This window comes from Micropterus dolomieu, linkage group LG03 (assembly GCF_021292245.1).
Source record: "Micropterus dolomieu isolate WLL.071019.BEF.003 ecotype Adirondacks linkage group LG03, ASM2129224v1, whole genome shotgun sequence".
Lineage (NCBI taxonomy): Eukaryota > Metazoa > Chordata > Actinopteri > Centrarchiformes > Centrarchidae > Micropterus > Micropterus dolomieu.
This window is the reverse complement of record NC_060152.1, coordinates 34,323,391-34,346,769: the sequence shown is the minus strand read 5'-3', so window position 1 is coordinate 34,346,769 and position 23,379 is coordinate 34,323,391. Positions and strand designations below refer to the sequence as shown.

Sequence of the window (23,379 nt, the reverse complement as noted above, 5' to 3'; positions counted from 1 at the left end):
TCGAGTTCCCTCGAAGGGGAACGTCTCGGGTTACGTATGTAACCCTGGTTCCCCGAGAAGGGGAACGAGAGTCTGCGTCGGCCCGCCGCACCTCTCTCCCCGCCTGAAGTGCCTGCTTCATAGTTTAAGCTAATGATGAGTGTGTACAGGTGTGCTTTATACTCCTCCGGTTATTCCGTCACACCTTACCGTTCTAGCAACAAGCCAATAGGATTGGAGTGATTTCATTCACGTTCAGACCTGCTTCGCCTAGAGGCGTTCCCATAGTGTCGTAACCGACGCAGTCTCTCGTTCCCCTTCTCGGGGAACCAGGGTTACATACGTAACCCGAGACGATCTCCAATGGCCTGTGGATGCAGATGAACTGAGGTCAATGGGAAAACCTCCAATTTTGTTTGTACAAATGCAAAATCGGTTTTTACATAAGATTGAGTTTTTTCACATCAGTCTGAAGGCACAATTTTTATTTGTTTAATTTCCCCAGAGTCCAAACTAAACCTGCAGAAGCAGCGTTCAGTTTTTATTCTCTATTTATCTGGAACAAACTCCCAGAAACCTGCAGGTTTGCTGAAACTTTCAGTTCTTTTAAAATAAAGATAAAGACTTTTGTTTTTACCGCTGGCAATTACTGTTTATTGAATCAGATTTCAGACTTAAGCGTAATACTTTACACTGCGCTGCAACTTTTACTGTCTTGTTTTCAGGGTATTTTTTTCTAAAATCATATTCCTTGCTTATAATATTATAATATTCAGCTGGTTTCTTTTCTCTCAGAAGTAGTAAGAGCAGGTCTTAACTGGGCTGAGAAGATTTCTAAGGAAGCTTTTGTCTGCTGTTCTGACTGCTTTTAGATTGTAGCACAAACAATCTGGATTGGAATAAGAGGAAAAAATATCGCACGATGAAGAGGATCAGGTTTGACGGGTGTGAGAGGTGGGAAATCTTTCAATAAGAGCAAAACAGTGGAGGGTGAAAATCCTGATTATTGATTGAATTATGGGTGAACAAATGATAATGATGATTACATGATAAATTAACCCGTTTTTATTTTCTATTTGACTCTATTTTGTGTCTTTTTATATTTCCCTATGTTGTCTAAATTTTATATAAAGCACTTTGGATTATGTGCTGTACAAACAGACCTGCCTTGACTTTATTTAACCAGGAAGAAGCTTGGATAAGAACTCTTTTAAGGGAGACCTGACCAAGAAAGGCAGCAAAACAGCATTTACAAGTTACACTGACACACATGTGACAACACATTAAAACAGCTTCCAAGACACCTACACTTAAATAATCCAGCCGACAGCAAGCATCTACACACCTCCTTCAGGACGTCTGCGACCAGGGACTTGAACTCGCTAAGTGCCACCAGCACCTCTAACTGATGAGTTTTTTTTCTTGACTTGGAAACAACCCTTTGGATTTTCTAACTTAAGGAGGCTGCAACGGTAACTGGGTCCTTTGCACAGGATTGCCTCGTACATAAAAACACACAGATGCAAACGTCTACGTGCAGCTAGAGAAGGCCAGTCCACCATTTACAAACTATACGGCCAAAAGAATGTGTGCACACCTGATCATCAGTTAATGACAGAAAAATGAGAAACTCAGCAGCTCATCAGTCACCATTCAGTGAGGTGTTTGTTGTTTTTTTGTCCACTCAGTGCACCGTGTGGGACTGGGACTCGAACGGAAAACACGACTACATCGGGGAATTCGAGGCCACGTTCAAAGAGATGAAAGGAGCCATCGACGGGAGACAGGTAGGCGGCCGCTTCCTGGTAAAACAGCAGAGACACATTCTGCAGAGAGGACGAGCTCGTTCACACGTGTTGTACTTCAGGTCACCTGCCTCTCAAACAGGAGTGTTTAAAAATTGATATGAATAGTCATTATTTGTCATTAATTCTACAAGCATGTAGAATTTAGATTTGCTTAGAAACAAATGCATTTTATCAGAATTGTGAAGGTGTCAGATCTGAGAGCTGATTACAGGACAGCAGCACAAAGAGTCAGTGACGTTTCCAGAAACCATGAAGAGCCTTATAAACTAATTAATAGCTGCAGGATCAGTGACATCATTTAAATCTCTTTTTAAGAAGACATTTCTGTGGTTGGAGTCGTGAAAAGTGAAACGTCCCCGTGAGGCAGGTTTCTGACACAAAGTCCTGTTTCCCCTTCAGCTGCTGCTGACTGAGAGACTCTTATGCTGTGTCTCAATTCGGATACTTTCACTACTACACCTCTAATCAAGCCTGTACTTTTTGTCCTTACTGTAGTGTGTGAATTTTGACAAGGTAGTGCCGTCTCAGATCGAACACAGCTGTCATGCGCCTACTGGAAATGAGGATCGCAACATTTGACGCCTTTGTCATCTTCTTTTTAATTGCGAATTGCAACCAGACAGAGCAGCGCCGCCAAATTAACCCAATAAACAGACTGATACTTCATTCCGATAACAGTATAGTGGTACTTAATGGAAAAGAAAACACACGAACAGTTAAATAAATATTGTGAGCCAGGTGTAGGTGTGATGATGAAGTTTTGGAGACTGATTAAGACCAAAGTCCTTATAGGCAAGTCCCGCCACTCGGCAGCCATCTTGATAACGCCCCCTGGCAGTTATTTCGGACTAACAAGACCAGGCCCCCCTCTGAATGAATGGGGAGGGATAATAACTTCACTTTCACCGGCACATAAAAACTACATGCACTGAATCAGCTGGAAAATCTGTCAAAAAAACAGCTGAAAAAGGTTCGGCAGACTATTGGCTTTCGGGCGGAAGGGGTGGGATAACCGCCATCTTTGGCGTTACGAGTTTTCCCTATAGAGTTGTATTGAAGATTCTTCAAGTGGCGTGTCTCCTCTATAAAAACGCCTCTGAGGACTCAACATTGCGTTGTTTATTGAGCATACAATGCCAGCATACGTGTGAACACTTGCAATGCCCAACACCAACTCTGAAGGATACTTCCCACCTGGGGATATTTATCCTTCGTAGATCTAGAGAGATTCACAAAGTGTCCAGATACTGTTATTGTTCAGCCCTCAATCCATGTGTGAAGAGTCTGCAGAGTCTCTGTAAAAATCAGTGGCACGCTGTGTGCAATTCAAGTCAGATACAACACTTTCTACACAGAGCCAGTCAGTCTGTCTGTCATGAAACTAAAGATCATCTCGACCTTGGCTTACCTAACAACTGGAAAACGGGGCATCATTATCAAGGCAGCAGGGTCAGTCAGTCGACAAGCAGGCAGAGACGGATTCTGACCTAGAGATCTGGAGAGTCCCTGACCGTCACCTTCGGCTTACTTACTTTAGATTTTTATATGGTGGTGTTCACCAGAGCAACTCCTGCAGCTTCCCTCCCCTTCAGCTACGTAAGCCAAGATGGCGACCATTGAGGGTGAAAAGTGTCCAGTGTTTCACACTCAACCTTTTGACCGTCATGAGTGCACCATCCAGGAACTCAGAGCACTGTATTTTTTCCAAAATAATCTGCGTGAAGGTATAGTATCTCACAAAAGTACACCCCTCACATTTCTGTAAATATTTGATCATATCTTTTCATGTGACAACACTAAAGAAATGATACTTTGCTACAAAGTAGTGAGTACAGCTTGTACAACAGTGTAAATCTGCTGTCCCCTCAAAATAACACAGCCGTTAATGTCCAAACCGCTGGCAACAAAAGTGCAAATGTCCAAATTGGGCCCAATTAGCCATTTTCCTTCCCCAGTGTCATGTGACTCGTTAGTGTTACAGGGTCTCAAGTGTGAATGGGGAGCAGGTGTGTTAAATTTGGTGTTGTCGCTCTCACACTCCCTCATACTGGTGACTGGAAGTTCAACATGGCACCTCATGGCAAAGAACTCTCTGAGGATCTGAAACAAAAGAACGGCTGCTCTACATAAAGATGGCCGAGGCTGTAAGAAGAGGGTAGGGTTAGGGGAGTCATGGAGGAGTGGAAGAGGACTCCAGTGGCAACCTGTGAAGCTCTGGTGAACTCCATGCCCAACAGGTTTAAGGCAGCGCTGGAAAATAATGGGGGCCCCACAAAATGGACACTTTGGGCCCAATTTGGACATTTTCACTTAGGGGTGTCCTCACTTTTGATGCCAGCGGTTTAGACATTTATGGCTGTGTGAATTTTGAGGGGACAGCAAATTTACACTGTTATACGAGCTGGATACTCACTACTTTACACTGGAGCTGAATTTTTTCCAGTGTGGTCACATGAAAAGATGGAATGGTGTGGAAGAGCACGAATTGAGTCTTGTTTTTGGTTTGAGCTGTGTTGTTGGAAAAGAAAACATCTAAAATATTTCCCCTCCTGCTTACCTTACCTCGAGCTGCATCGCTAAAATGTTAGTACAGTTAGCTCCAGACTTTGACCCCAGTCAGGTTTAAGCAGAAACAACCAGATCTCCTTCAGGTCCTTCACCTCCAGAATTCCATTAAGTGCCAATTAGCAGCGTGATCAGCCTTTAAAAATGCACCTTTGGGGCCGTAACGCCTCAGGGTTTATTTAGACAGACGTGATGTAATTACCCTGGATGCTGGAGGCAGAGCTAATGAACACATAGCTGTCGAATAGAAGAGCTGCCAGCAGCCGCTAATTAGAGAGCTTCCGTCCGTTAACGGCAGTCTGTGTCCAAACGCTCAGGTTGTGTGTTTTCTCTGGAAATTCCCTTAAGATGACAACACACGGCTGAAAGCACACCAACAATGTGAGGCGGCTGGATTGCTCAGCAGAGCCTCTCAGCTGTCTCATTACCGGCGTGGAGGAGCTGAATATTTCTACTTTAATGATCCTCTGGGACTTTCTTTCTGATAAAACGATACCACCGTTTTCATTAACCCGTCCACCTTCAAGTAAAACAGGTGGACAAAGAGGCTGAAAACACAAGGCACTGAAGGTGATAAATGCACTATTTATTTTAGGCATTAATCTCCTCACCTTTCACTCCATCCTACTGAGGACATAAACCGTCTTTGTGTTGTACAGATGAGGCGTGAAGGTGTGCTCCGTTATCGCCGTCCTACGATTTATGGCGTCAAGCCCACAATGACACAAGGTGCTTCTCGTTCGCCTTTATTTTCTCCTCGCTCCTCTGTTCACCCAGATTTTGGTCTGCCATCATGAATCTCAGCTCTCTTATTTCTGGTTGGAGGAGCGATGAGGCTCCACACTCTCTTTCACCTGTCAGCGATCGGACATCATCACAGGTGCACAATAACAAATTCAACTCTGCTCGCACCACCAAGTTTAGATTCAGTTGGTATTCCGTTTCATCGTGTAGTTAAAGATCTGTGGTACCTTTTAGGTCTGAATTTATGGACAAGAACGTGAAACTTAGTGTGTAGAAAGAAACTCCGCCAGCTAACGTTACCATCAGTGAAGCGTCCACGCGGCAGGACAGAGTGGCGTTAATCAACATTGTGTTTTGTAAAAGCACTGAATACTTCTCTTATAAATTCATGTGCTAAAGAATAACGTTAGTTCAAAAGTTGACACTTTATCTCGGACAGTGGCGTTAAAAACACGTTATGCTTTGTAAAAATCATCCTCATTGTCCAGGGGACTTGCTTTGTTTTTTTAAATTTCAGCTAGTGACGTTAAAAAAAAAAAATGTATCTCTGTGATGATGTTGCACAGAAACCAGTCTATAAAAAAGGATAAGACAACTTTGATGACTCGTCAGAAAGATTTCTCTTCATGATCCGTTATTTTCCCATCTTAACCCGACCGAACAAACACAACCAACCAACCAGGGCCGTGCAGAGACCTTTAGAAGGGCAGGTGCTCAAAGTATAAAAGGGGCTCATGGAACAAGGATTTAAATTGCACTGTTCTCAAAATATCGATACAGAAATATATTATGTATTCCTTGATTATATGCGTATACTGAAATGCTGTGACACAGTTTTGAAAAAGAAACAGGGAATACCCAGATCTAGCTTTAAAACGGTGGGCTGACAGAACTGAAGGGAACAGTTGCTGCTGATACTACTGGAGGTGATCTGTGACTAGAGATATTATAACAAACATAAGAGATATATTAGCTGATTACACAAATATGTGACCAAGACGAGATGTAAAGATTGCTGACAGTGTTTGGAACTGGCTCACAGTGACTGACCTGCTGTAGTGCTGCAGCCGCCGTCAAGGCCGGCTGCTACCAGAAAATAAGAGGGAGACGCTCACAGAGACGGCTGCACACCGAGAGCTGCAGGGACAGGAAATAAGATACCAGGCTCAAAAAAGTGTGGGAAATAATCTGAGAAGGAAACAGTACTGGGAGAAAGGACGAGGTCGGCCAAGGCAGGGGTAAGAGTGAGACAGATCTATAGACAGGTGTGTGTGTCTACAGGCAATATTGTGATAATGATCTTATATCTTGCATTGTGAATCAGAGATATATTTGGATTTTTCTGTCTAATCATAAATCTAAAGTAAGTGTGTGTGTGTGTGTGTGTGTGTGTGTGTGTGTGTGTGTGTGTGTTCATTCTGTCGGCCCATAATAAGTATGACACAGCAGCGTTTACCTTCACGTTAACATTTCATACCTTTTGTCTGAAATCTAAATAGGGCCGTTTCTTCTTCACTTTGATGTCAGGAATATTATTTATTTTACACTGACATTATTACATGTATTTCCAGTTATTGAGTTTATATAGTAGGTTTGCTGTCAAAATGCAGGCTAAATCCATTACAGTACTGTTCTGAATTAAATGATCATTTTTAAAAAGGGCTGATAAGCAGGCTATAAGTAGGAGGAATAAGTAATAAACCTGACCAGACCTCGCGACGCCTGTGAAACTTCTCTCTCAAATAGCAAGAAGGAAGTGAACAGAGCACCTCTGTTTATCTGTGTGTAGTAAGTAGGCTAACGTTAGCTGTCGGCAACACCGGTGTGACACCAAAATGTGTGACCTATCAGATTCTGTGACCCAAATGGGAAGTTAAGCGCTAGAGGCTTTGTTGACGATGTGAAGCGGTTGCAGCTTGGTTGGGTTTAGGCACCAAAAGTACTTGTTATGGTCAGGAAAACATCGTCGTTTTGGGTGTAGTCACAGAATCTGATAGGTCACACATTTTGGTGTTACACCACCAGCTAACATTACTTCTACAGGCGACACACAGTTGTACACAACACCCGTGCATGCTCTCTTCACGTCTTTCTAGCAACATAAATCAAAGAACCAACTGGAGGGCTCGTCACGGATGAGGTCATCAGGTGAAAGGTCATAATGTGGGTCATTTTATGACGGGAGGATAAGGAGACGCGGGTGAAACTAATTAGGGCAGGACAGACAAACAGGAGGGAAAGCACACAAACAAACACTGGAACTAAAGTTAGGAAGGATTCCTTCAAAATAAGACAAGAAAAAACCAAACCCTGACACCCCGTGGAGTCAATCACATTTTTTGTCCCCAGAGGGCTGTTGGTTCTACAGCAGTTAAACAAATCATATAAATACACCATTTTTTAATCTTCCACTGAAACCGTCTGATCGGATCTCGTCTCCACCTCAGCTGTAAACTCAGTGAAGCAGGAGAGAAAGGTGTTTTCCTCGCTGCTGTTATCCAGCAGAGGAGTAGAACTGTTACTCTCCTCCTCAGGAAACAATGAGCAGTCAGTCGAGTCCTGTGGGGATCTCCACCCCACCCTTCTTCTTCTTCTGTTCAGGTTTTATTTATTTGTCCGCCTTCCTCAGCTGACAGTTGGCTCAGCTACACAGAAACAAGAATCCCTCAGAGCTGAAGCCTCCAGAGAGCTCTGCCCTTCATCCTCCTGCCTCTGTCTATTCACACAAGTACAGTCTGAGCCGCCGAGTGTCACCTGGTCTCCACTCTTACAGAGTCAGAGTGACTTGTTTAGGCAGCTGAAGGATTGTGTTCAGCTCGGAGGGCTTGTGGTCAACGCCGCTGTCTAACACACATTGTGTCTCTGAATGTGAAGCTGCAGCTGTCTGCACCTCTGTACTATAATGTCAAATTAAATCCCAGGTCTGAGGAGCGTTTGAACGAAGCGTAATCACAGATCTGCATCCTAATTAAAGAACTCCCGTGCTCACTGCCACCTCCCTGTTTGAAAAGTAAGTGATGCTGAGAAACATCAGCTGTAACAGTGACGGACAGTCAAGAGCACCCGCCAATAAACAAGGAGAAGAGCAGCAGCAGCGTGAGGGGTTCAGGTTGGATGATGCAGGGCTCAGGGAGTATTTTAATGGCACATGCCCCTAAAAATAAATACATGTGAACAGAAACATTAACGATGTGCAAGTAAAGATTACAATCTACTGTAATTGTTCTGCATGAATGGTTGTGATTATTAACAAGTTAGTACTTGGCGTTAATAAATTAGAGATCAATGTAGAGTGTTCTTCTTGCAAAAGCATTTAATGAATGAAAACAATCCACCTAACTGGTAACTGGTGTGGCGACGGAAAATCTCTTCCTGTATGTGTTTCACCTATTATGCATGCACTTATATTACAGTATCCATATTCTCGTATATTAGTATTTGTAACTCAGTCTATTAGATTATGTTTACCATGTACTGATGTGTAGGCTGTGGTATAAGGAACAGCTTGTTAGGTTTATTGTGTTCCCTCGGTTCCCCTTTGACTCTGTTCCAGTAAGTTTAGTCTTTGATGGCAAAGGAGCCTCTGTTCCATAAACATACACTGAGCTAAATTGGTATGCACTCCTTTGTTCTTTGCCAGATGTTACTAACTGCACTAGGCAGTGGATCTCTGGTCCAGCTGTTTATTGTTTTGCACTTCTTTTAATTCACATTTAATAAATCAACCAAAAGACAACAGTTTGTTGTAATTTATTTGTTAAATGCTCCCCAAGGAAAGAGAATAATTTCCATGACAACTGGAATTAATGTTAGGCCTGAGTAACGTTTTTATTTGATCCCCTGAAAATGTCCCTTATTTTAAAATTTCAATGTTGGCAGGTATGGGTTTGACCAATTCTACCTCCTGACTTTCTGCCTAATATGTCACCCGACTTCCTCCTTAGCTGCCAGCTTACGGTCACTAGAGGGCGCTGCTACAATAAACATAAATATGGGTTGTAAGAACGTGCCGCACAAAGGACCTGTAATGTCGTTTGGTGGTGAGGACACTCGGTGTCCATGTTTCTACCGTTTTCTTGTGCACAAGTCTCTCTGAAACAGTGATTTTGATCTTGATGAGACTAAATAATGGATCAAATAAAATGTAATTATTCTGGCTTCATGCTTTTCCTACTTCTTCATGTCTCAGTGTATTTACTGTATGTGATGTCCTGAGGTTTTGTTTTTATACTTTTTGTAAGCAAAATTCAATGAAATGGGAATAAAGATTAAACAATCTCTGTCCAGGTAAATGTTTGTTTCTCTAAATTTAGTTTTTAGAGGCCGACGAGCTGAAAATAATTAGCCATTTGTTTCTGTGTTTTCAGGTGCAGTGGCCGTGCATAAATCCCAAATACCAGGTGAAGAAGAAGAATTACAAGAACTCTGGGATTGTCATTCTGAACCAGTGCAAGGTGACTGACCGACATATTAAAACAGGTGTTTTATTTAAAAAACTAAAATTTGATATGGAGTGCCACAGAGCTCTGTCCTGGGCCCACTGCTCTTCTGTCTTGGCGTCACCACTAGGGGTCCTGAGCGACAGTACTGATGGTCATTACTTTGCAGATGACATTCAGCTATGCGCAGCTGTGAAATGTTCTGCTTCCTTGTTGAAGCATTAATTATAAAAAAGCACTACTTTCTGCGTCGTGGTCCATCCATTAATCCCTCGTTCATTACAGATCTAGAGCAAAATATCTCAGTAGCTTTTGTCCAGGAGACTCATCAACTTTGTTAGAGATGACGTAAATCAAACTTCATACAGCAGAAGTTTTTAAAGTGAGAGGCGGACCTCCTCAGTGAATGGAAATGGAAAACTATTACATTAGCTATGATATACATATACAGTAGTTTGGGGGAGGTTTACTGTCCTTCCCACTTTCCCAGAGTTAGAAACTAAGAAATGCCATAATACAAACCTTTCCCCTGCTTTAGCTCTCTGCGGGTGTGACTGTTCAAGCATGCTGTTACTCATTTATCAGTGTGATATTCTATCATGATGTTGTAATTTTACATGATGATGTGATTTTCTCAAAATGAGTCCCCCCCCACTCTGAGCCTGATATCTCTTCAGCAGCTCTTACAGACACTAAACTTTCCTGTTTTATTCCTGACTATATTCTGAAGGTTTTTACTGGAGGTGGAAAGAGTACAAAAAAAACTTAAGTACAAGTAAAGTTACTGTGTAAAAATCTACTCAAAAGTTTACTCAGTAAAAGTTACTTTTTAATCTCCTAAAACAACTTACATTTATTTAATATCTTATTTATACATATTATACTTAATTATTTGATAATGGAACAAATACATATGGTAATTTCAATTTTAGTTTGTTTGACAGATACAAATCAATGGGGAAACAACAGTAACATTTAATGTTATAATGAGAGGTTTGAGAATGTTTTCGCTTCATTAGGAAACTGTGGCGGAACAGATTAAACTCTGGCCCATACTAGACTGAGAAAACGGGAAACACTGGACTGTATATGAAGTCATATCCCTATTTACATTCAGACAGATGGTCATTTTAATGGGATTTCATAAGCATAACCAGCAGGTTACTAACACCAACTAACATTGTCATGCACCGATGTCTTTTTAGCTATTTGGAGCAAAGCATCTTACCAAACTATGAAAAAATATTTTTAACCACCGATGGAAGCAGGCTGTTATTTACTGACCTCTACATCAGGGGTCCTCAACTACATTTTGTTCTAAACAGACACTGTGGGGGCCGGATTTAATCAAAAAAAATTGCCATATTACGGTTTAATATTTTCAACTTTCACAAAATGAACATTTTTATTAGCTTACGCTATATCAATGTGAACAGACTCCTTGAAAACATGATAGGCCGAAATCCATAGTGATAAGTCTGCATAGGCCTACTTAACTAGGAAATGCTCTCACACCGCAGCCAAGGAGTTCACTGAGTGATGATTAAAAATCTGTAAATATAAATGTAACTGGTATTAATTAACCTGTTTTGAAGCCATTATGCAGCATGAGACACGTGTAGTTACTGGTGTTAACAGCAGACACCTTACAGAAGTCTGGGGCAGCTAAATAAACTATTGTCGGGCATTTATTGGTATTTTCCATAATTCTGTGCGCAGTCATGATCTGACTTCATGCTGCACACAACATGAGTCTGAACAGCGACAGTGAAAGGAGCTGGTTACCTGACTGAAGGTGGAGGCGTGCAGCTCTTTAACAGTTCGCCGTGTCTGCGGCTGCTGACTGCTGCATTTCTCACTGCCATATTTCAAACTGGTCTGCTGTCTAAGAAACGGTTGTTTTCCTGGCACTTTGTTTTACTTAGTAACGTATGTGATTGAAAATGTAGCAAAGTCCAATACTTAAAACATACTTAAGTAAATTAATATTAAGTTATCTTGGATCAAGTGAGTGTCTACAGGATCAAATAACATGATCACACAAGAATTTAGTTAAAACCCTTGTCAGAGCACACAGGGAGAGTGCTAGACATGGATTTTAGGGTTTATAATGAAACATTTCTGCTGTAAACACCTCAAATCAGTCTGTTAATCCACCCTCAGAAGCTTTATGTACTATATTAAATATATTCTATATTAATATTAATGAAGGCAGACAGAGCTGCTGGTCATTGGTTGATCCTTCAGTGAAATAATGAACAAAACTCCTTCATTTAATTGTTAATTTTAGATCTGAAAAGTTCTCTTTTTTGTGCCGTAAAATGTTCGCTGCTTACTTTGGTACCATTTAAAGTTTTTCCACTGGACTTGAACTACTTAGATTTACAGAGGAACTACAACATGGAGGAGTTGTAAAACTTTTGACTACTTTACTAACTATTTTGACTCTAAAAGTGCGACGAAACAACGACGTCTCACTCTGTCTCAGAGGAATTCTGAGATGCTTCATAAATAAGACGTACCGATATTGAAAATCTTAATAAAACCTCGTTACCTTTATCTGCTGCTCTCCAGACATCCACAGTTTTGTCAGTGAGCCTGATTAAGAAACTAAAGGCAGCGAGATTAGCATAAATCACATTATTTAATAATGAGTCGTCAGCGTTAGCAGGCTAATTAGGACCCGAACGCTCTTAACTGCCAAGAAAGTGCCTTTTTAAGACACTGCAGCTTCTCTTTAACAGTATCATCTTAACATCACCCTTCATGGCAGTATTTATAAATGTTTCTACCCTGTTTCAAATGGTTTAGGGCCCTAAAACCTCATTTTCCTAGCACAGATGAAGCTTTTTCTCTGTGTTTTCGGAGGCTGATGGTGGCGTCTGGCCGACAGACCGTTAGAGGAACCAATTATGTGGCTCCGGGCTGCCTGACTAACCTGACATTTCCTGCCAGACGACGCTGACCGAGCGAGCGGGGTCTGGGGAATCCTGCGGCAGAATGAAAGCCAGATAACATTTAGCCAGATGACACTCGACACGTGAAGAGTTCCCGCTTCAGATCGAGTTAACGGCTGCTTGAAAAGCGCAGCGCAGAATGAGGTTTAGCACAACACGACATACAAAGTGTGAGCGAGCTGCTCTGGAGGCTGCGAGGTAATTTGCACTTAATAGATGAGGAGGCAGGAAATGAAACCAAATTCTCCGAGTGCAGGAGGCGAGGCGAGATGACAGAATGAGAGCAGGTTTGCAGGCCGGTCACTAACCAGATGCAGCTCTGTCCTCCTTACATCCGCTGGTAGTTCACAATAAAGATTCACTCTCATTCTGTCAGAGCAGCCGGAGAAAGTGGCGTTTTCAGTTACTTTGCATATTCAGATTATTCTTATGAAATATCAGCTAGTTTAACACAGCTGGCAGTGTACATAGTCTTTAAAATGAGCTCCATTCAAGTGATGAACACATTGATAATTTTGATTAATATAATGTTGTAATGCAGTATTTTATTCATTCTGCACAGTGACTTTTATCCAAAGCGACTTACAGCTGCTATACATGTCAGAGGTCACACGCCTCTGGAGCAACGAGGGGTTAAGTGTCTTGCTCAGGGACACAATGGTAGATGAGTCACAGTGGGGGATTGAACGCGGGTCGCCACCCTTTTTCCACCTCTACTCTCCTTTCTAGACTTTAGTAATCTGAAAATAATTTTCTCTCTCAATTAACCGGTCGTTTGGTTTATAAAAATGTCAAACTAATTTCCCAAAATGACGTCTTCAGATCGCCTGTTTCTAACAAAACCTAAACACTGTGTCAGGGACACTGTTAAGTTAGAGCAATTTATTTGACAACAGGTGAAACTTACAGTTGATGTGAAGTTGGCGAAACAGAGCACGAACATCCATAAATGAACAGGTGATGATCCAGAAATCCACAGAGCAGAATATAAATCTGTAAGTGCCATCCACAAAACACTGGAAAACACCAGGGATGAGGTTTGGAAGACGAGACAGTCATAATAGTGAAACAATGAGAATGAAACTACACGGGAGGGCTGAGGATAACGAGGTGATCACAATCAGGTGCAAACAATCAAGGAAAATATAAAGAGAAGAGGTAAAAGCAGCACGAGACACACAAGGAAGAACACTTTCAAAGTAAAACAGGAACCAAAACCGATGAACAAATGACATAAGGAACACAGAAGCAGGAGGCGAAACATACCGAAGACACAAGAGGACGGGTTCACCAGAAACAACAGCAGCAAAATCCACAACATCAAGAACCTCCACACTGTGACACACTGTGATATAATGTACAACAAGGACGTCTGGATGAAACCTTCTGTGTTTCTGGCTGATATTAAACTCCACATAAAGCACAATGCATGTGTGAAAATGTGTGTCACCAAAACAGGTGTAAATTTGGACAAACGTGCTCTTTCACACACACTGCAGTCCCTATGATCAAACTCCAAAAACACTAGATCCTCTAGAGTAGCCAGACCAGGGCCGGCCCGTGGCATAGGCGAAACAGGCGAGGGAGGGGGGGCGCCACAAAAGAGAGAGTTTTTCACTTAGGGCATGCTAATTAGCAGCAAAGTATCAGGGAAGGTAGTAACATATTATGAAATCTGATTAAATTATGGCATTATTCTGGTAATATTATGACACGTTCTCAACATGTCAGAGAACACAGATACGTGGGAGAGATTCTGAATGTGCATAAAGTTTGGAACATGCTGAAACACAGGAGCCATTAAAGTCCACGAGTCTCTATCTGAATTAAAATGAATGCATTCATTATGGAGGTGACAAGGTGCCACGTGCACATTTAAAGAGGTTTCTTCCCCAAACAAAAAAACCACTAAAGTGGAGGGAAGACTACGTCATGTGTGCTGACTCAGCAGGGATTTTATGATAATAGTTGATCTAAGGCCTGAGAGGCTTACTGCATTTTTAAAATTTAAAATTTTTACCAGCCGCCTGAATTTTGTGTTTCCCTTTACGTAAATAACACCTTAAATTGATACAGAGAAGAAAATTTCACCAGAATGCAGGAAATTAAGTGTTTAATGCTCAAACTGTTTGTGGGGAGGTCCCCCAGAACCCCCATTTAATAAGTGTCCCTTCCAGTGTTCAAATAAAAGTGTGCTCTTGCATTTCTACAAAAAGTCTACCCGACAAATTCACTAGAATGAAAGAAAAATGTCTCTGTATAGTTTCTGGGAGGAACGTATATACCAGTTTATGTTTAGTCTCCCAATTTAGGCTGTGATGTCTGGAGGATGGCAAGTGTGCCGATCACACTTACTTACACATTTGCACATGGGATAAGGGGGGGCGGCAATATAAAATCTCGCCTACGGCTCCAACGCTGTCAGGGCCGGCCCTGAGCCAGACACTATCCGTCTCTCCAGCTCCACGCCTCCAGTTTGTAAAAGCGAGGCTGTGTGAATGAATGAAAACAGCTGATGTGAGTGTGACTTCAGTCGGCGTGTGAACGAACGCTGTTTCATGTCATTACAACATAACAGCCTCTAAATATTCATGTTTTTCTGTCTGCAGATCATCAAGATGCACTCCTTCCTGGATTACATCATGGGAGGCTGTCAGATCCAGTTTACAGTGAGCGCACACACACACACACACACGTTTGTTCCACTATCCCTGTGGGGACATCTCATTGACACAATGCATTCCTTAACCCCTTAACCCTAAACACCACAGCTACAAGCTATCTGATGCTAACCTGAACCCTAAAACCAAGTCTTAACCCTCAGACAGCCCTTTAAACTTGCGGGGTACAGCATTTTGGTCCCCATAAAGCTGTCGGACCCCACAAGTACAGTGGAATCACAGTTTTTAGACCCCGTGAGTACAGTGAAACAAACCCCCCCCCCCCAAACACAAAGGTCATCTTCCAGTCAGAAATTTTTTTCTTGTTATCAGACTGGCTGGTCTCCATGGAAACGGTAACCACGGAGACACGTTCGGCAGCCTCTGTGTCCCAGTTAAACCCAGCAGCTCTCACTGGGGGCCTGACCAGTTTAACCAGCCAGCTGCAGGCTCTCCTCCCCGCTGGTTCTGAACTCACCCTGCAGGGTCGATCTGCGGCCCTTAGGAACAGAAGACGTCCTCGTTGATCTGCACACAAAAACAGTTTAATATGCATTTAATAAACTAATATTCTGCTGAGCTGAACGCTTGTATTTCATCTGAGTCTGGACCCCAGAGGGAGCCGATTACGGCACAGACCCAGCCGGCCGTCAGGTGAAACTTGGCCTAGTTTTTACACAGGCTGAGAAACACTGCCTGTGGACAGGTATGTGGACACCTGTCCTGAGTTTACTTTTGGTCTGGTTGTCTGACCTGGTTTGGTTTAGACTGCAGTAATGTTGTAGTACTCAAGACCGGTCTTGGTTCGGAGACGGGTCTTAAGGCCCCTTTTTGATGGTCTTGGTCTCGTCTCAGACTTGACCGCATTTGTACTCGGTCTTGTCTCGGTCTCGGACATTGAGGACTCAGGAATTTATATCAAGACCAGTCAAGAGCATAACTTTGGGAATATCAATAAATTGCTTTTTCATCATCTGATTTATTTGTTAACATCCAAACTTTGATTGGATGGAAAACTTACTGCTTTAAATGCAGCCAATAACCCTAATTAAAAAATGTGTTGTTCCCGTTAATGACTGCCCCCCCTCCCCGCGATGGTCAGCATGGAAAAGGAGTGTTGAATAAAGATGTTTACGTTGATTTCAGCTCTTAGTGTTCGTATGTGGGTGTTTGGATCTTTCAGATCAGTTTGAGTACCTATGATCTCGATTCACAATTTTATTGAGTATCATGTAATGTTGGGAACTGGTCTTGTCTCGGTCTCGATAAAACTCTGGTCTTGGTCTTGAATTGGTCTAACCCTCCCTAAGTCCTGGTCTCGACTCGGTCTAACCCTCCCTACATCACATTTAGGTCAAGTTATCTAAAGCGACTTCAAGTGCGTTTCAACCATGTGGATACTTTTTGGAAGACAGTCAAACATATGCACGTCTGCTTTTTCTTGATTTTAGCTCAACTTTTAATACTTCAGCCAGGCATGCAGCTGAATGTTAACCCTTTTATCCAGAGGTGTGGACTCGAGTCACAAAAATTATGACTTTAGACTCAACTTGACAAAATCAAAAAACTTGCAACTCGACTTTAACTTGAACAGCAATGACTCGTGACTTCACTTGGACTTGAGCCTTTTGACTCGAGCTGACTTGACACTCCCCATGCCTGAATATAAATTATGATGTAAAAAAACTGCGCAGCGCATCAACATAGCGCGGTGCTCAATTAGACGTGGCTTCCTCCAGCAAGAGGGAACAATCACCCGGCCGCTCCGCGATCTCCTGTCCCTGACCCTGTACGCCCCAGCGACCCACTCCCTCTCCGGTACCTACAATGGGTTGTGTAGCAGGCCTACTACCAGCGTGCTGTGAACCGTTCGTGATCGTTCCATTTGGCTGGAGGAATTTTACGCATAAATCATGCACAACAGCTGGGGCCTGACGCAGCACCACACAACTTTCTAAATTCCTCCACCTCACGAAGAAAAGAAAGGTCAGGTGGAAACAGTGTAGAGAGACTGCTGCAGCTGTTGTGTGAAGCTGCTTCCACCAATTATAAAAACAAGTTAATTAAGATAAAACGATAATAGTGCCGGGTGCTGTTTCTAAACGACACTTGTTTTGTTGTATAAATCCAGCGCACCTCTTTCCTTCACAGCTGATCGAAGCTCTCGTCCCTCCCTAAGATTTTCAGTGTTGCTTTACCTGATCGGTTCTTGTAAAATATCCACGGTGTCTGCTTCTTCTTCTAACGTCAGAGCGATTTATAGTTTTCTCACCTCTGGTTTCTGTCACTACATCTCCCGACAAAACAGCACGGTTTTATTTCAGCGTTCTGTAAAGTAACTTTGTCAACTCGAGTAGCTCACCTGTCACCTGCTCTGCTCCCCTCCATGTACACACACACACACACACACACACACACACACACACACACACACACACACACACACACACACACACACACACACACACACACACCCATCCGTCACCCAAAGCTGTCAACTTGGGGGAAACTGTGCTGCTGTCGTCCTCTTGCACACTAGATGCTGCTTAAAGTTAATAATGTTGGATTATTGTTTCTTATTTTATGGGCTATTTGGGATTTTGGAGTAATGCATATATAGAAGCCTAGTTTTTAAAAAGAAAGTATTACATTTCAATAGTTAATGTTTCCTAAGGCGATGAGTAATCCTGTTAAATAATTGTGATCTCAATATTAACCTTAATAATTAGCAGCCCTACATGAACATTTCATTTAATTCATGAAATTTATTGTGTGAAACTGCGCCTCTGCCTTGTTTCTGTACAGGTAATGCTTCATTCATTTTATTTTTAACTTGAAAAAACTTTTGAAATGGTTTTTAAATTTGGTGAAGAGCGCATTTTGACTTGTTTAGGACTTGAAACTCAAAGATTAAGACTTGGACTCGACTTGGACTTGCCCGTCATGATCGGTCCGGACTTGGGACTCGACTTGGGACTTGAGTTCTAAGACTTGAGACTCGGACTTGTAAAACAATGACTTGGTCCCACCTCTGCTATTATCACTAAACATCTATGGAAACATGTGGTACATCACCTTCATCATCCTTCATGCGCTAAACTGCTTCTACATTTCGAAACAATAACAGACACAGAAAGTTTTTATTTAAGCTGCGGTCTGAACAGCTGAGTCTTCCTGATGTTGATCGGGAGCTCGTCTCACCTTTTGTGGAGTCGGGACAGCAAACAGTGGTGATTCTGTTGAGCGGTAGCTGCCCCTCCCTTTGTAGTGAGCGACCTGATTGGCGGAGCGTTGTGGACGGGCTGGGGTGTTTGACCCTGTCCTGGATTTCGGATGGGCCTGAGCTATTTGCAGCACATTTGTCAAGTGCCAGTGCCTCGAACCAGATTCGAGCAGCCATAGTGGCCGGTGCAGGGAGCAGGGGAATGGTAAATGGTCTGTATTTGTAAAGCATCTTTTGGATCACACACATTCATACACTGATGAGCGGGCTAAGGTGCCAGCTGCTCACCAGAAACACTTTCACGTACTGATAGAACAGCCATCAGGAGCAATTTGAGGTTCAGTGACTTGCCCAAGGACACTTCGACATGCAGACTGAGGGATCAAAGATTACAAGACACCGGACCAGAACCTGCTCCTGGGTGAGGAGCAGAAGCATCCTCCTGATGTTGTGGAGGATGAATCTGCAGTAGCCGGTCGTCACTGAGGGAAGCCGCGCTCATTGTTCTGTGACAGTGTGCACGATGGGATACACCTCAACTCCCCGTAACGTAGAGGAAAACTGACCTCAGATCTTTAAACGTCCTCTTCTAACAACTTTAAGCACCATGCTTCAGTCCGGCTGTGATACAAACAGGAAGTCAGCAGCAACACTAACACCACAAAGCTGCATCACTTCCTGCAGCGAAGATACAAGATCTGAGCCGCCTCGTTCTCCTCGAATGTTTAAATGTTTAATCACCGTCAGAAAACACTTTCCTACAACAGTCAGGAGAAGACGAAAGAAAAGAGTTTCTGTTTGAAATAACCCGCTGGTGTTTAATCGCCCAGGAGGGTCAGAAACTCACTTTACATGTAAACAAGTGAGGAAGCTTCAGTTCAGTGAGGAAGGCGGTAAGAAGAGGAGTGAGGTGTGTTTTTCTCTGTAGCAGCGTGTCGAATCAGCTGTTTGTTTGTCGGTTCATGTCGTCTCCAGAGGAAACTCCGTCTGTGTGTACGCAGGCTGCAGGATGTTTTAGTTGGAAAAGATGTTTCTGTCAGAGATGAAACTTTCTTTCTTCTTGTATTTAAAGACTAACACACCATTCTCTCTAGAGCCTCATTTTCCACTCAAGTTCTGCTAAAGTTAGAATAGCTGAATGATTTATTGCATGTACCTAAATACCATATATGTTTCAGTGTCAGTCCTATTATTACATTTATACACATATATACTGTGTTGGGTAACAGAAAAGCTTTTTGTTCCTGGTGGATTCAAGTCTACAAACTTCTTCTTGTGAGGCGCTTTGGGTTTCATAGTATTTGTATTTTTCATATGTACATATACAGTAATGTAAAACCATAAATACACAACACACACACACACACACACACACACACACACACACACACACACACACACACACACGTATCTCTGACACAAGCTCATTAGTGTAACAAGCGAATTATTCCACTTCATCATCAGTGAGATGTAAATTATATTTCATAGTTCGGTGAAGAGTTGTCACAAGGACGCTTAGTCAAGAATCCTTGGCGCTTGCTTTTTAATGCCTTGGGTTCTCTTTAGTGTATTTTTTGGACGTGTAGGGGTCTGGAGTCAAGTCAGCAAGAATACATATACAACATCCGGTTAGACTTTCAAAATAAATCTCCTGGTGATGTTCTGAAATGGCAGAGTTTGGTTAGGTTTACAAAAACAGCATGGTTTGGGTTAAAATAACGACATAACTTTGGGCCCTTTTCACACCTACCTCCTTAGATCCGGCCTTTGGACTTGATTCAAACCAAAATTACAGGTTTGAAACCTCCCCACGACCAGGGTGCCGACCAAACAGCCAAAATTTGGTCCAACAAAAAGAGGTAGTCTCGGTCCGAATCAAAAGTACCAGTTGTTCCCGAGTAAACCAGAAACAACAGAGAGAATTTAATCTATTGTATTTCTATGCACTGAGAAATGCACTGAAATAAAGACACAATTATAAATCGCCCGTGACAGCTCATCTTTTGAAACAGACAGCCACTATGGAAGCGAACTGCCGCTCACCTCTTTGGTCTCTCCCCACATAGAGGTGCCAGGGCTCAAAGGATAAAAATAACAATATAGTGGCAACGATATGCATCTGTTCATTTATTCTTGTCAAGGCCATCAAGCAAGTGACAACATGCTGACATCAGACACACGTCCTTTTACAAACCAATCAATGTTGAGTATTGGCAGCCCACACTGATGATGCTGAATCGACGCTGAAAGTCTGTCACGTAAAGTTCTTTCGTGCAGTTGCATGATTGCAATGTGAAACCAAACCTAAACTAACCGAATGTATTAAAACATTTGGTTCAGACTAGGGCTGAACAATTAATTGTTTTCAGATCGAAATTGCGATTTGAAAGAACGTGATTAGCTAATCGTGAAGACGGCGATTAAAATGTAGGTTAATAATGCGTCTGACCTGTTTTAAACAGTCATGCAGTTACAGATTCATGCCATTGTCATCCTTGTGTAACAGACTTGTTCGCCAATCACAAGCTCCATGCGCCTCCTGTTACGCCATGCGCCTCCTGTTACGCCATGCGCCTCCTGTTACGCCATGCGCCTCCTGTCACCGACACAGGCAGCGGCCGAGCCGCGGTTTTGTCCGGCATCAACTCACACTGACGTTTCAGCAGCGGAGCGTTTAGCCTGCACGTTGTTAACGTGTTGTTAATTTGTCAGTTTGTGAACTACAGATAACCGCTCTCTGTGGCTGCGTTACATAGCCACATGGAGCATTTCAGAATAAGAGCGTTTTGCCTGTCGGATTTTCCTGACTTGTTCAGATGTTGCTTATTGGTTCAGTTGTCATTGATTTTTGTGCTTCTATTATGGTTAAGTAGCTACAAAGTTAAATTGTGTCCTTTTTTTGTCTGTTTAACTGTATTTATTGTTGATGTACGATTGCAAGACTACAGAGGGTGTTTTATTTTGAAAATTGACTGGATTCTCTATACTGTTCTGTGTCTGACTTCCTGCCTGGTTCATCTACTTTGTGCTGCTTAATGCAGCTTCAATCAAAAATAGACCGGCAGTGAATACTGAAATTTAGCAAAACTTATCATATCTGGCAGAAAAATCGCAATTCGGCCTTGGTGCGGACTTTCAGGTGTGAAAGGGCCCTTAGGCTATTTATGTAACTAAAAACTATCAATGTTGACGTTGTGTTTGGCTAGTTGAAAAGTAGTTGAGCTAGTAGTTAATGCTTTGCACAGAAGATGGTCTCAAACATCACACGGCCTTCATTTGAAGTGAATGAGACGCAGAGCATTACATACAAGACAGAAACGTAACATTTAAAGGGTTAAAGCTTGTCTCTGATTGGTTGTCGTGTCTCCAGGTAGCCATCGACTTCACGGCCTCCAACGGAGATCCTCGTAACAGCTGCTCTCTGCACTACATCCACCCGTACCAGCCCAACGAGTACCTGAAGGCTCTGGTGGCTGTGGGAGAGATCTGCCAGGACTATGACAGGTCGGCCTGCACCTGACCACGACACAACACAGCAGCCAATCAGATTAGTCCATTCATTAAAGTAAAAATACACTCAGACTGATTATACAGCAGGTTAAAGTAAAGGCAGTTTGATGTTAATGGCCTGCGTGGTTATAATCTTAATATCTTCTGTTGTTGTACTGTGAAGAAATGTTTTATTCAGACACACAAGAACTGATGAAGATGAAGCACACACACACACACACACACACACACACACACCCCTTCATCTTAATTCTCTTGGTATCTCGTATTTGGTTTTAGAAGCTGCCCGTTTCTAATTTGCTTCAGGCTTCACTTTCTGTCCCACGCAGACTTTTCTAATATTACATTTCTGTGAAGGTTGTGTTTTATTCTCTGTGAAGTTAAAACATGTTGAAGGTCTGAGATCGTTCTTTCTTAGGGGCGTTATTAGATTGAAATGAGGAGTTTAATCTGAGAAACACTATTTGAAACTAGAAAGCAACTGTGGACTCTGCATCGACTCACACAAAGTGACAGATCTTTGGGGAAAACATATACATAAGGTTCGAGAATATAAATAGTGGACTTTAAACTGAGGAATGACCATGGTGCGAACTATGGGGGAGCCAGCTCACATCAGCTCCCCTAAAAGCATGATTTGTGATATTTCGGGGGGTCTCTAAAGTATTGACATGCTTTACTGCCATTAATCTCTATATATCTCTGTCATCATGGATCACGCGGAGCTTTGGACGAGAGGGTGGAGCTAGCTGGCTTGGTTAGCAAGGTGCATCTGTAATTCACGTTAACTGTGATACTAGCTGGGATGCTAATTTTGACTAGTGACGTACTTATAGCTGACTCCTGATGAGCTTTTTCAGCTGGTTAAATGTACTCAGAGCAGCAGATACGAGTCGCCTCTATCCTGATTGACAGGTCGCCAAGGTAGCGACTTGTCAATCAGCTTGTAGCCCCGCCCTAAAGCCTCCCCTGCTTCCTGGTCTCTGTTCCTCTAAATGGGACCATAATTTACTAAATGAACATCATGCTGTGTTGAAGAAGACTTGAAACTAGCGACTGAGACCAGAAACTCATCAGGAAAGTGTTTACTGAGGGAATAAATCAGAAATTATTTCTGCAGCCGGTGGAGTCGCCCCCTGCTGGCCTCTAGAGAGGACACAGGTTTAAGTCGCCCCCTGCTGGCCTCTAGAGAGGACGCAGGTTTAAGTCGCCCCCTGCTGGCCGCTAGAGAGGACGCAGGTTTAAGCCGCCCCCTGCTGGCCTCTAGAGAGGACGCAGGTTTAAGTCGCCCCCTGCTGGCCTCTAGAGAGGACGCAGGTTTAAGCCGCCCCCTGCTGGCTTCTAGAGAGGACGCAGGTTTAAGGCGCCCCCTGCTGGCTGCTAGAGAGGACGCAGCTTTAAGTCGCCCCCTGCTGGCCGCTAGAGAGGACGCAGGTTTAAGCCGCCCCCTGCTGGCCGCTAGAGAGGACGCAGGTTTAAGCCGCCCCCTGCTGG

The 23,379-nt window shown here is 42.9% G+C and overlaps 1 protein-coding gene across 1 annotated transcript in view; it reads left to right on the top strand.

The window, feature by feature from the left end:
• The window catches only part of cpne4a (copine IVa), a 114,595-nt gene that overhangs the window by 78,436 nt on the left and 12,780 nt on the right, over positions 1-23,379 (top strand). The window contains exons 7-10 of the mRNA XM_046043796.1: positions 1,668-1,766; positions 9,464-9,550; positions 15,102-15,161; positions 21,746-21,879. Coding sequence (XP_045899752.1) covers positions 1,668-1,766; positions 9,464-9,550; positions 15,102-15,161; positions 21,746-21,879 — 380 coding nt within the window. The remainder of the gene's footprint in view (positions 1-1,667; positions 1,767-9,463; positions 9,551-15,101; positions 15,162-21,745; positions 21,880-23,379) is intronic.